Source organism: Acartia tonsa, chromosome 3 (assembly GCF_053477335.1).
Source record: "Acartia tonsa isolate MP-2025a chromosome 3, ASM5347733v1, whole genome shotgun sequence".
In the NCBI taxonomy this organism is placed as follows: domain Eukaryota; kingdom Metazoa; phylum Arthropoda; class Copepoda; order Calanoida; family Acartiidae; genus Acartia; species Acartia tonsa.
The window spans coordinates 54,998,162-55,010,051 of NC_137262.1; the positions used below are offsets into that span (position 1 = coordinate 54,998,162).

Genomic DNA, 11,890 nt, shown 5'->3' on the forward strand with positions numbered 1-11,890 from the left:
ATCCAAAATAGTCATAAACCTTTCCAGGACCCCTAAGAAGCCCACTGTAAAGGAGAACCATTTCGGTTCATTGGTTATATCCTTCGTTGTAGACTCTACCAACATCCTGTCACTTTTAAATCAGGATAATTTTCTCTCAAGAACGTGTTGCATTGATAAATTAAAATATTTCAGGTGATGTTCCAGAATGAGCCTGGAGAGGGTAGCGGCGTAGCCAGATCTTTCTACACGGCTCTGGCCGAGGCATTACTGGTCAACGCTGCCATACCCAACCTGGAGCCCGCACAGGCCGGCACCCAGGCCAAAGCCATGCAGATGAGCCTGATCCAGCGGCTGCGCGGCAACCGCACGCGTGCGGCGGGCGGTAAGCGGTCAAGCGGCCGCGATAATCGGTTGAACTACGATGCCCGTCCATTTTATATGAATGGTGAGGGGGGAAGTAATGACCACTTGTCCAGCCATCAGATTCAACTCGGTGAAAGATTGTACCCGCGGGTACAGACTCTCCGTCCCAGTTTGGCGGGAAAAATTACAGGTAACCTTTTACTACAGATAGAATTTGAAGGAGGTCTAGTACCACACTTATTAAATTTAACCAACCAAAGAATTTTTTATCCTATCTTAACCAGACAAATGCCATCTAGCTAAAAAAGATGCGTAGATTTCATTTCTAGCAACTAGAAAATCCGCAGAAATCGAATTAACGAGATCCAAAAAAGTTTCATTAAAAAAAACCTTACACCAAAAAGAACAAACAATAAATATAATGACGACTTAGTTTCTTTTTCCTGTTTAATACGAAGTTTTTAAACTAATTTTCAGGCATGTATGTATTTTATAATATTCTTTTCTGAGAAACATAAAAAGGATTTTTAACATGAACAAAAAGCTACTTTTAGTTCTAATGAAAGATACTCTTTTTTTCTTGTAATAAAATTACTTTTGTACATTAAAAAAAACCGCATTGTCTCTATTTTATATTTAAACATGCATGTCGTAATGATTAATAAAATCCAGCCATTTGATATACCTAGAAAGAAAAAAAAGAATATTTTCTCCCTGTGGGCAAAAGAAATTTTTAATTATAAGGGTGAAAAAAAGGTTTTTGAAAAATATAGTGAATTATTAAAAAGTGAGGTGACATAGTAATATAAAAATAATCGGGTGTAGTCCTTTTCAAAACATCGCACCTTATAGGGCGATTCTTTGTATTTAAAACAGTAGCTTATCTCCTATTTCTAGCCCTTGCGGGGGGGGCCCTAACCCTGTGGAGCCAATTACCTAACTCTGTGGGGCAATCACCTAACCAAATATAACCTAACCTAACCTAAAATAACCTATAAAATCTAAAGCAGAAATATCTAAACTGTAATGTATCAATCACTTTAAAAGCCCATGTTATTTTATGTCATATCATTGATGCTCTAAGATACTCAAAGGGAAAACAACTAGGATTTTTAAGTGAACAGTGTGGTGAGGCCATTCATTTTGACTTTTCAAAAACATGGCAAAAGTGCCAGTGCACAGCAAAAGTTATCAGCAAAAACTGTTATCAGCTGTTGCAAGCTACTCATCCTTTCACATATAAAAGGAATATTCTTAGGAAAATTGATTACTTTAATTATTTAAAGTTTTATTTATAACCAAAAGTCTGTCTCTTCTTTTTATACATATATAAAAATATCTGTATCTTTATTAACATATCTATGTTTCCATGTAATAATGTATGTATATATTTAACCATTTATATCCTATTATTTAAAGTAGTAAGCTTTTTGTAGTAAACCTTCATATATGCCCTGAAATAGTTTTAGGCTATTTCAGTTTTATAAATAAGTCTGGGTATTGTTTTTTCTGCACTTTCATATTCCTTCGATTATAGAGTCCCTAGATGCAAGAGGTGCAGCCTCTAGTATGTTTTATAATGTTATTTTACCCCCCCCCCCCCCCCCCCCAAGTCCCAACCCATCCACTTAACCCTTAACAGTCCTAACTGAGAGTTAGATTTTTTTTGTATATCTCCACCCTGGCGGGCACAGGATGCCAGCAAACCTGGCAGGTTTATCCAGGTTTTTATCTCCAACCGCCGATTTCGGCGGCTTGCAGCTGCCGAAATTTATGTTTTGAGATTTCTATTATAAAATTTACATAAAAATAAACATTGTATGAACAAGATAAAATAAGAAAATGACAGCTGTTTTAATTTTTTTAGTAAAAAAGGACCTACAAACAAAGGTTATTAAATAAAAGGGCGAAGGAAGCAAAAATTGACTTTCACTCACTTATAGTCGGAAATTCATTATCAAACAGAGGGCATGCACAAAAATTTTAAGCCTTTTAGCTGTAATAGGAAGTGAGATAATAGGGGGGGGAGGCATTGAACGCCCCCCCCCCTCCCCCTGGCCGATAAAGGTGCGGCAAGAGGCCCAACTGTTAAGGGTTAAGCTTTGGAAGGGGTCCGACTGCTTAGGTTAAAATAATTTCAATTTATTTATCTCTAGGGGCTCTGTTTTCTGAAGGGTTAAGAAGGGAACGTAAAATAGCTTAAACCCATACCGGGACCAATGTAAAGTTTCCCTAAAATGGAGAACTCAACCAGAATAGCAGTATCAAACCTTAAGATACTGACAAAATATCTTACTAAGTTTATATAATATGATAGGCCCAACAAGTGTTATTTATAATTTTAAATTCTATCAGTCTAATACAGGGGTGTATATTCTGCACAAGATTTATTTTTTTTCCCCTGCTACAAAATTTTTTATTTTTTTCCCCCCTAGATTTTTCTTAAAAAGTAGGGGGGAAAATAGAAAAATATTTAAAGAACTCTATATTTTATTTATTTTATCCCTCCTACCACACATTTTTTTAGTTTTTTTTTAACCAAGGAGGGGGGCGAAATGGAAAAATGTTTTCAGTTTTCTTAATTTTTACATTTTTTTCCCCTCCGACCACTTATTTTTTATTTTTTTTCCCCCCCCCTGAGCAGGGGATCCCATGCAGAATATACACCGCTGGTCTAATAACAAAAGAGGAAAGAGTTTATAAAGACGACACAAAAACATTTATAAAAATTACTTATTTTTTTCTTTTTTTAGATTCTTTAATGATTTTAACGTTTTTATTATGTAAATGAATAAAGTTTTATTCAAACTTAAAGGATTTAATCTTTTTCTTTGAAATTTATATGTCTAAACAGTAAAAATATGAAGTTCTTTATTACGAAATCTCAAATCATTAGATTTTAATTAAGTTTATTTATAAAAATAAAGAATAAATTTGGCAAAAAATATAGCTACAAAAAGGATTACTGCTTTATAAAACTACCTTGATTGTAGAATTGCATTGATTTTGTTTAATAACTGTAAAAAATGAGTTTTTATGTGATGCGTTGCTTATAATCAAACCTAAAAGTGCATTTTATTCAATGATAGAGTGAAAAAAACATATACCTTGTTTTATAGTTTTTTTTCTCTCTCTTTTTACATTTATATAATATGTATATTAATAATAAAAAGTATTTATTTCTTTAAATATTCATACTTTGCTAAAATGCCCTGGTTACTTTTTGCAATATATTCGCTCTAAAAAGGATTCAGTATCTGACTTTTGCATTTAAAATGATAGATTTTATACCAATTATTATGTTTACTGCAGAAAAAAATTATTTTTGTGTTTATATGCAATTTTCTATAATAAAATGTGAGAAATGCCTTTTTTCACACGTAGGGCGAAAAAACTAACACTGAAAATAAAATGTATGTCTTGAACATGTCCTAAACTCATAGATAAAAACTTTCATAAGAACATTTATTTCAAAATATGTCATTTAAGGCATGAAATTAATTTTGCAAATTAACATTGCAAATGTTTGCAAATAACTTTTGAAAATGATTTCTGCGGATTTTCTAATTTACATAGGTGTTTTCTGCACTTTTTCCCCTTTCCAAAAATACCTTCCTCGTTAAGATTGGCTTCAAGAAAGTATTTACTTTCCAAAATTGATATGTGGTACGTTAAAGCTAAAATATGGAAGGTTTATCAAAGAAGGTGATTTAGCAAATTAATTTCATTTGAAATTGCTAAAATTTAGATATTTTTTGGTAAGCCACTTTGCGTTAAAAAAAATTGTAACTAAATGGGTAAGAATGGGGGTGGAAGGAAAAAAAAGTTGGTTGTGGGGGAATTTTCACTTAAAAATGTCTGTCAGAATCACTGTTCTTTGACCCTGATCAAAGTTTCACTTTTTTACCATTCCTATTTTTACTTGAATCCCTTCGGTCTGATTTATTATTATTTTTTTTATACAGGAATGTTGTTAGAGCTTTCTCCTGCCCACCTGTTGCTCTTACTAGCCACAGAAGACAGCCTCCGTGACCGTGTAGAAGAAGCTGTCGACATAATCCTAACCTCTGGCGGTGGTTCAACCGGCGGAGGCAGCCAGTCCGCTTCTGGCGGCTCCGCCGGGGTCGGCAGTGATCTGGAGGTACCGCCAGGTACTGGGCCACTTTCCCTGGGAGATGATAATTCTAGGCTGGATGTTTTCAGCCTCACTTCAAGTCCTTCGTCGGTAAAGAAGGATTTACTTTCAGGTAAAAGTTTCTTTAGGAACCTACTGAAATAAAATATTAACAAATTCTTCTGTTTATAACGTTTACAAGTTGAATTATAGGATAAAAACAATTGATGCTTTAGATTTATAAACTTTTGGCATATTTTTGTCACAATTTCTGCTTATTTTCTGTAAAGTTGTGTGTTTTAAAACTTTCAAACAGGAATAAAACGCCCAATTTTCTAAAAATCTTAATGTTTGACAATAACAAGGATTACCTACTGTATACATTGTTATAGGGACTGGTGGAGAGCCAAGTAAAACTGAAGTAGATGGAGAAGATTTATCTCCTTTGTTTTATCAGGTATTGTAGATAGATAGATAATGAGATTTATAAAAAGATAATCAGATAGTCACACTTTATCATAGAGTGTTAAAGTAAATAGATTCGACTATGGTCCCAAATAGCGTCAATCCAATAGACGTCGAAAAGGTCATAAATGCTGTTTAACATTATGTGTGATATTTTAACTAAACCAAATTGATATTACAAAGTTAGAATTTAAGGTCAAAGTTCTTCAATCAAAGTGTCATGTTAGGTATGCAGAAATGTTTTAGCTTAAATAGCGCAAGTCTTAGTCCTAGATAAATAGAGTAGCTTTATCGTTGATGTATCAATTGATCAATTTTATTTTTGTATAGCCTGGTAAGAAGGGATTCTATTCTCCAAGACAGGGCAAACCAACAGAAATCAGATTAAATGCATTCAGGTTGGAAATTTTTTAAAACTTTATTAATACAAGCAATCTAAAAGTATAAGACAATGGAGGTAAATTGATGTACAAACTCAACTACTGTAAACAAAATGAACCCTTATGTAGATTAAAATTATCAATGGAAAAGATTGGACTAACAATTTTTGTTCAACTTAATCAAGGCCAGGTTTAATAAGAGTTCCCACCGCTTTAAGCCAACTAAGGGGGAGGGGGGGTTAATGCAACCATCTCGTAATCAATGTATAAATGGCACTTAGAATCGAATTTCGATCTGAAATTTTGCATGAGTAATCCTTGGTAGGTCTATTTTCCCTAAATCGAACAAAAAGTTGATAAAGTAACGGCTAACGGCTCGTTTTTTGGCTATTTTTAGGGCGAATCTGACATAAATTACGTAGAAATCAACATCTTAAAACATATTTTTGCTTTAAATCATGTGAAATGATACAAAAACATTTTTTTAGATTTATATACCAACAACTACCGACTAGAATCGTTTGAAAACGTTTTGGAGCAGCAAAGGGTATTATATGGAGATAGGTTTTGTGATGGATTTGCATAGAAAAAAGCCAAAAAAATGGCTGAACGGCTGAGCCGCCAGTCGTTAGCCGTTACTTTTTCTAACTTTTTGTTCGATTTAGGGAAAATAGAACTACCAAGGATTACTCATGCAAAATTTCAAATCAAAATTCGAACTCTAAGTGCCATTTATACATTGATTACGAGATGGTTGCATTAACCCCCCCCCCCCCCCCTTAGAGTTCATTTTTATAAAAGCATAATTTACAGACCGATTACCCCTCCATCACTGAAAAAAAAACCTTTGAAAAACAATATTTATGTTTTTAGAAATGTTGGAAGACTGCTTGGTCTGTGTCTCCTACAAAATGAACTATGTCCCTTGTTCCTCAACAGACATGTATTAAAGGTAAAGTTTTATTCATTTCTATAATTTTTATGTAGAAAAAGGGGCTGTTTTGTTGAATAAAATGTGCTTCTTGAATTATTTATGACGTATCCTATGATTTAAAATTATGAGCATCTGTTATATATGTTAATTTGTTGTTTGTTTTCTTGATATCTTGAAATATTTTCGTGTCGCTACTTATGGATGTTGTCATCCTTGTTTTTCTAACAATAAATTAGATACATAAAAGTTAATAAAAAATAACAGAGCAAGAGGGTCACTTTTTTCGCAGATTTTCCAATAAAACTGTCTGTTAGTGTTTAGTCAAATGCGCTTATTAAGTCAAAATGTTTAATTCATATATATATTTGGTCAAAATTATTTAAGTGCATTTGACTAAACACTAACACACATCTTTAAGAAAAATACGCGAAAAGGTGACTTTCTTCATATTTTCTGTATTTATCTGCCATTATTTTAAGTGACTAATAAAATGTACCTAACACAATTTTTTTTTTTTTAGTATTTGTTGGGTCGAACCATCAAATTTCATGATTTGGCATTCTTTGATCCTGTGGTGTATGAGAGTTTCAGACAACTACTAACAGATATGGAGACAGCTACAGATTCCAAGGTAATAGATAGATAGATAGAAAATTGGGGTATAGTCCCTTTTGAGGCAACGCCTCTTAAGGGGGCGTTTCGTCGTATCTTCACAGCAGCTTTTGAAAGGTTATTTAAGGTTAGGTTATTTTGGGTTAGATGATTGCCCCGCAGGGGCTGGAAATAGGAGAAAATCTACTGTGAAAATACGACAAAATATTTATGAATTCATTGTAGTTTTGTTTAAATAGTGATCTGTGCTATTATCACTCTAATTATTTTTATTATCTAGGAATATTTGAATTCATTGGAGTTATGTATGAGTATGGATCAATGTGATGAAGATAGTTGTTATCACTCTACTTATCTCCATTATTTAGGAATATTTGAATTCATTGGAGTTATGTATGAGTATTGATCTCTGTGATAAAGATAGTTGTTATCACTCTAATTATCTCTATTATTTAGGAATATTTGAACTCATTAGAATTATGTATGAGTATTGATCTCTGTGATAAAGATAGTTGTTAACACTCTAATTATCTCCATTATTTAGGAATATTTGAATTCATTGGAGTTATGTATGAGTATTGATCTCTGTGATGAAGATAGTCACTCTAATTATCTCTATTATCTAGGAATATTTGAATTCATTGGAGTTATGTATGAGTATTGATCTCTGTGATAAAGATAGTTGTTATCACTCTAATTATCTCTATTATTTAGGAATATTTGAATTCATTGGATTTATGTATGAGTATTGATCTCTGTGATGAAGATAGTTGTTATCACTCTAATTATCTCTATTATGCAGGAATATTTGAACTCATTAGAATTATGTATGAGTATTGATCTCTGTGATAAAGATAGTTGTTAACACTCTAATTATCTCCATTATTTAGGAATATTTGAATTCATTGGAGTTATGTATGAGTATTGATCTCTGTGATGAAGATAGTCACTCTAATTATCTCTATTATCTAGGAATATTTGAATTCATTGGAGTTATGTATGAGTATTGATCTCTGTGATGAAGAAGGAGGCGGAACTGTAGAACTAGTTACTAATGGTAAGATTCAATTAAAACTATGGTGGTATTGAATATATTTTATTGAACATTATATTTCCATATAATTAAAGATATGATTATAAATGTTTTAAGAACATTGGTAATTTTTGCACAAATAGTGAAATATTTGCAAATAGACCAAGAACAAGCCTAAAACTAAACATGGTAATAGGTTTTAGCCAATGTAAATATTTTTCATATACCAAAATTTAATTCCTAAATGTATCAATATCTATAACGTTTATTTCATCATTTAATCTTAAATTATTTCTCTCGCTTTTAGTTTTAACATTTTGATAATTCTATCTCTGTTTTAAGGCCGTGAAAGAGAGGTAACCCCGGTGACATTACCAAGCTATATCTGCAAATATTCAGAATATAGAATGGTCAAATCTCAGAAGAAAGCTCTAGATAATCTTAAAGATGGTGAGCATTAGGTTTTAATGTTTCTCAATACTTCAGGAGTTTGAGGTGCAAGCTCCAAGAAACTATGGGTAATCAAACAAACAAACTTAATTATTTGAATCTTAGACTGGCATCGAAATAAATGTGTTGGCAAGTTTTGTAAATTTTTAAAATCCGTTAAAATAGTTTAATGTGTTTCTACACTGCAAAGTTGGTTTGAACAGTGTAAAATGTCCTTAGAATACAATCTTAATAAGCTTTTGGTGACTGCTATATCCTTTGACAAAGGACGGTCTTTTCAAATAACAGCATTGCTGATTGAATTTGGATTTTCACTTTGTTCTACTTTTATACATTAGTATGGCATTGAAACCTATTCATAACCGCTTGTTCTCAGCAATTCTGATAAATCATGTATAGCATCGTATTTCAGACAATTTTCCATGAATATTAAAATAAAATCCTAAAATGAATACCAGTTTTGTTAGCCCGGGTCTTTGAACACTCGTGGCTAACAAAACTGGTTTTAATCTATTTTTAATATCCGCGCGGGAAAGCTGTATATAATAGGATGCGGTAATTTATAACTATTATCGAATTTATGTTTAGGTTTATTTGATGTGATCCCCACGCGTGCCCTGGATGGATTAACCAGCGAGGACCTGCGCCTACTGCTCAACGGAGTTGGGGACATCAATGTTCAAACTCTTATCTCTTACACTTCCTTCAATGATGAGTCTCAGGAATCTCCTGAAATGTAAGTTAATTTTTTCTCGTATTCATTCGAATCCGGTGGATAGGAACCGGTTCTCATCCATACGAAAAAACTATGTCTAGCATCGTATTACATCCAGTTTTCTACGAATATAGAAATGTACAATCATTATATTAAAACCAGTTTTTTTAGCCCGTGCCTTCGGCATCTCGGGGCAAAAAAACTGGTCTTATTCTTATAGTTGTACATTCTATATCCGCGGAAAGCTGTTTATAATACGATGCGAGAAATAACTATTATTGTCTTTTCCCTGATAATTTACCAGAGTTGCGTTTCTGAATAATTCTAGTTTATTTAACACTGCATCATCCTAGCGACGTCATTAGTATGGGACATCCATGTGCAATCATTCTACCAGAGCATTATTGACATTGTAAACATTGGTTAGGTTCCATTTTTAGGGTTTATTAAAGAATGATACCTGCCATTTGCAGTCAGGTTTAAGTTATAAAAAGAAAGTCTTCGGCTATTAATCATTATTCTACATCATATTATTGTCCCTCAATTGTTACATAATTACGTAAGATGATGCACCAGATTTTTATGTAATCTAATAAAGTGATACTCCCAGCTGGCTAAAGCTAAAATAACTATACCCCCCCCCCCCCGCCCTTTACCTCATCCCCTCCCTTCCCACTAGAAGAATGAATTATAAACCAAAATGTATATCCAATCTCCATAAATAAAAAAACCTAAGTAAATGAAATCACAACAAGAGCATTTTAATTTTTGCATTATTTCTTGTTGCATTTAGGCTTGTAACCTTCAAACGTTGGCTGTGGTCTGTGATTGAGAAGATGTCTCCCCTGGAGCGCCAGGACCTGGTCTACTTCTGGACAGGTTCACCTGCCCTGCCTGCCAGCGAGGAGGGCTTCCAGCCGATGCCTAGTGTTACCATCAGGTACAGAGATAGATAGATAGTTGTACAGGAATGGACATCTAGACAGCAAACAGTGAGTTTTATGCATAGATTTATATATTTAGACTGATAGAAGGATAGCTAGAAACACAGACAAATTAAATGACAGGTATATAAAAAAATAGACAAACATTGTTAACAGACTAGACAGATTCGACGGACAGATAATGTTAGATTAGGTTATAATTGGTGTTGCGTGGATACGCAGGGTTTAGGCATATAAGGGGGGGAAACTAAGCCCCCACTAATATTTTCAATTAGTTGCTCAAAGCACCATATTAAAAATTGCTAGGTATAATATAATTTTATTTGTAGGCCCGCTGACGATACACATCTTCCATCCGCCAACACGTGTATTTCTAGGCTTTACATTCCTTTGTATTCAAGGTAATAATTTAGTTTCGTTTTGTTTCGCTAGGTGACGCAATGTAGTTTTATACAATTTTTTTCTATTTTGCGTTGGTAGGTGTCTCAAAATATTTTACTTTGTGTGTAGTTTGTGGAAAGAGTTATTGTTTAATCTTAATCCCAAACCAATACTCTATTCTAAAAAAAAATCTATCTTCATTTTCTACATGTTGATTTGATTTTACACATGTTTGGACACTCAACTAAATAAACCAATCAATCAAAATTCGATAATAGTCCCCAAAGTTGTTAAGCCAGGGAATAAAAAAAACGTCAACAAAAAATTTGGGGATTAGTGTAATTAACAGCCAATGTCCCCTCCCTCCCTGGTATTGGACAGACTTTTATAAATGTTAATTGGAACTTGGAAGTGTTTTTCATTCGAAAATTTTATTTGAAATTATAACTTTTTTATTCATCTTCGCTCATGTCTTTTACCGAAAATTAATTGAATATTTTTCAGGAAACAAATTCTGAAGGCCAAACTGTTACTTGCTATCAAAACTAAAAACTTTGGATTCGTATAAAATAAAAGTTAAAGGGAGAGGTCATTTTCTAGTAAATCCCGTAAAGGTGTGTGTTATAAGGCCTAAAAATAGTAGTAGAACGATAAGGTGCTCTAGATATATGTATTCCCTATTGAATAGAACAATAGGGAAATTTTTTTTTTTTTTTTTGATAACCGTACCTGGATTATCTAAAAAAAATACGAAATTTCTATCAAACGCTTTGTTTGGCTCAAACTGACAAAAATTTAAAAAAAATATAATTATAATAATAATGTTTTCTATAGGTACAAGGTAAAGGTTAAGAACAATCTATACCATTAAACAAAGGAAGAAGTCATTCTTTACAGGTTGATTTATTATAATTATATTTTTTTTATTTGTGTCAGTTTGAGCCAAACAAAGCATTTGATAGAAATTTCAGATATTCCAGGTACGGTTATCAAAAAAAAAAAAAAAATTTCTTCCCTATTGTTCTATTCAATAGGAAATACAAATATATAGAGCACCTTATCGTTCTACTACTATTTTTAGGCCTTATAACACACACCTTTACGGGATTTACTAGAAAATGACCTCTCCCTTTTTTGTTTTGAAACAGCTGTATATCATGTACGAATCGTACACAATACTAAACAACATTAAAAGATATTTTGGGCGAAATTTTATACAAAATTCTTTTTTTCTGACAATTTTATTTATTTTTTTTACCAAAAAATGCCCGAAATATCTCATAAATTATGCTGTACAAAATCTGCTTGAAATAGTCATGGGAAGTTTTTTATTTAGATGTCTACAAAAAAAATTAAATGGGAACCAACTTAAAAGTTTATAATCGTTTATGGGCTTTTTGAATATATTTTTTTCCTTTAAATGTTTTTCTTGTGGACAGCCAAATTGTAATTGAAGTAGCGCAGTTATAAATTGTTGTGTAAATACTATGCTATGAATTATATCAATTATGTTCTGA

General features: G+C 32.6%; 1 protein-coding gene across 2 annotated transcripts in view; it reads left to right on the top strand.

Moving 5' to 3' along the window:
- Positions 1-11,595, top strand: part of hyd (E3 ubiquitin-protein ligase hyd) — a 41,216-nt gene extending 29,621 nt beyond the window's left edge. For both annotated transcript variants that reach the window (XM_080154593.1, XM_080154594.1), the window contains exons 51-63: positions 175-535; positions 4,311-4,592; positions 4,852-4,916; positions 5,255-5,322; positions 6,178-6,256; positions 6,759-6,869; positions 7,823-7,907; positions 8,226-8,333; positions 8,922-9,069; positions 9,842-9,988; positions 10,322-10,393; positions 10,878-10,954; positions 11,504-11,595. In XM_080154593.1, the coding sequence (XP_080010719.1) occupies positions 175-535; positions 4,311-4,592; positions 4,852-4,916; positions 5,255-5,322; positions 6,178-6,256; positions 6,759-6,869; positions 7,823-7,907; positions 8,226-8,333; positions 8,922-9,069; positions 9,842-9,988; positions 10,322-10,393; positions 10,878-10,941 (1,590 nt within the window). In that variant the 3' untranslated portion in view covers positions 10,942-10,954; positions 11,504-11,595. The remainder of the gene's footprint in view (positions 1-174; positions 536-4,310; positions 4,593-4,851; positions 4,917-5,254; positions 5,323-6,177; positions 6,257-6,758; positions 6,870-7,822; positions 7,908-8,225; positions 8,334-8,921; positions 9,070-9,841; positions 9,989-10,321; positions 10,394-10,877; positions 10,955-11,503) is intronic.
- The last annotated feature ends 295 nt before the right edge of the window (positions 11,596-11,890 follow it).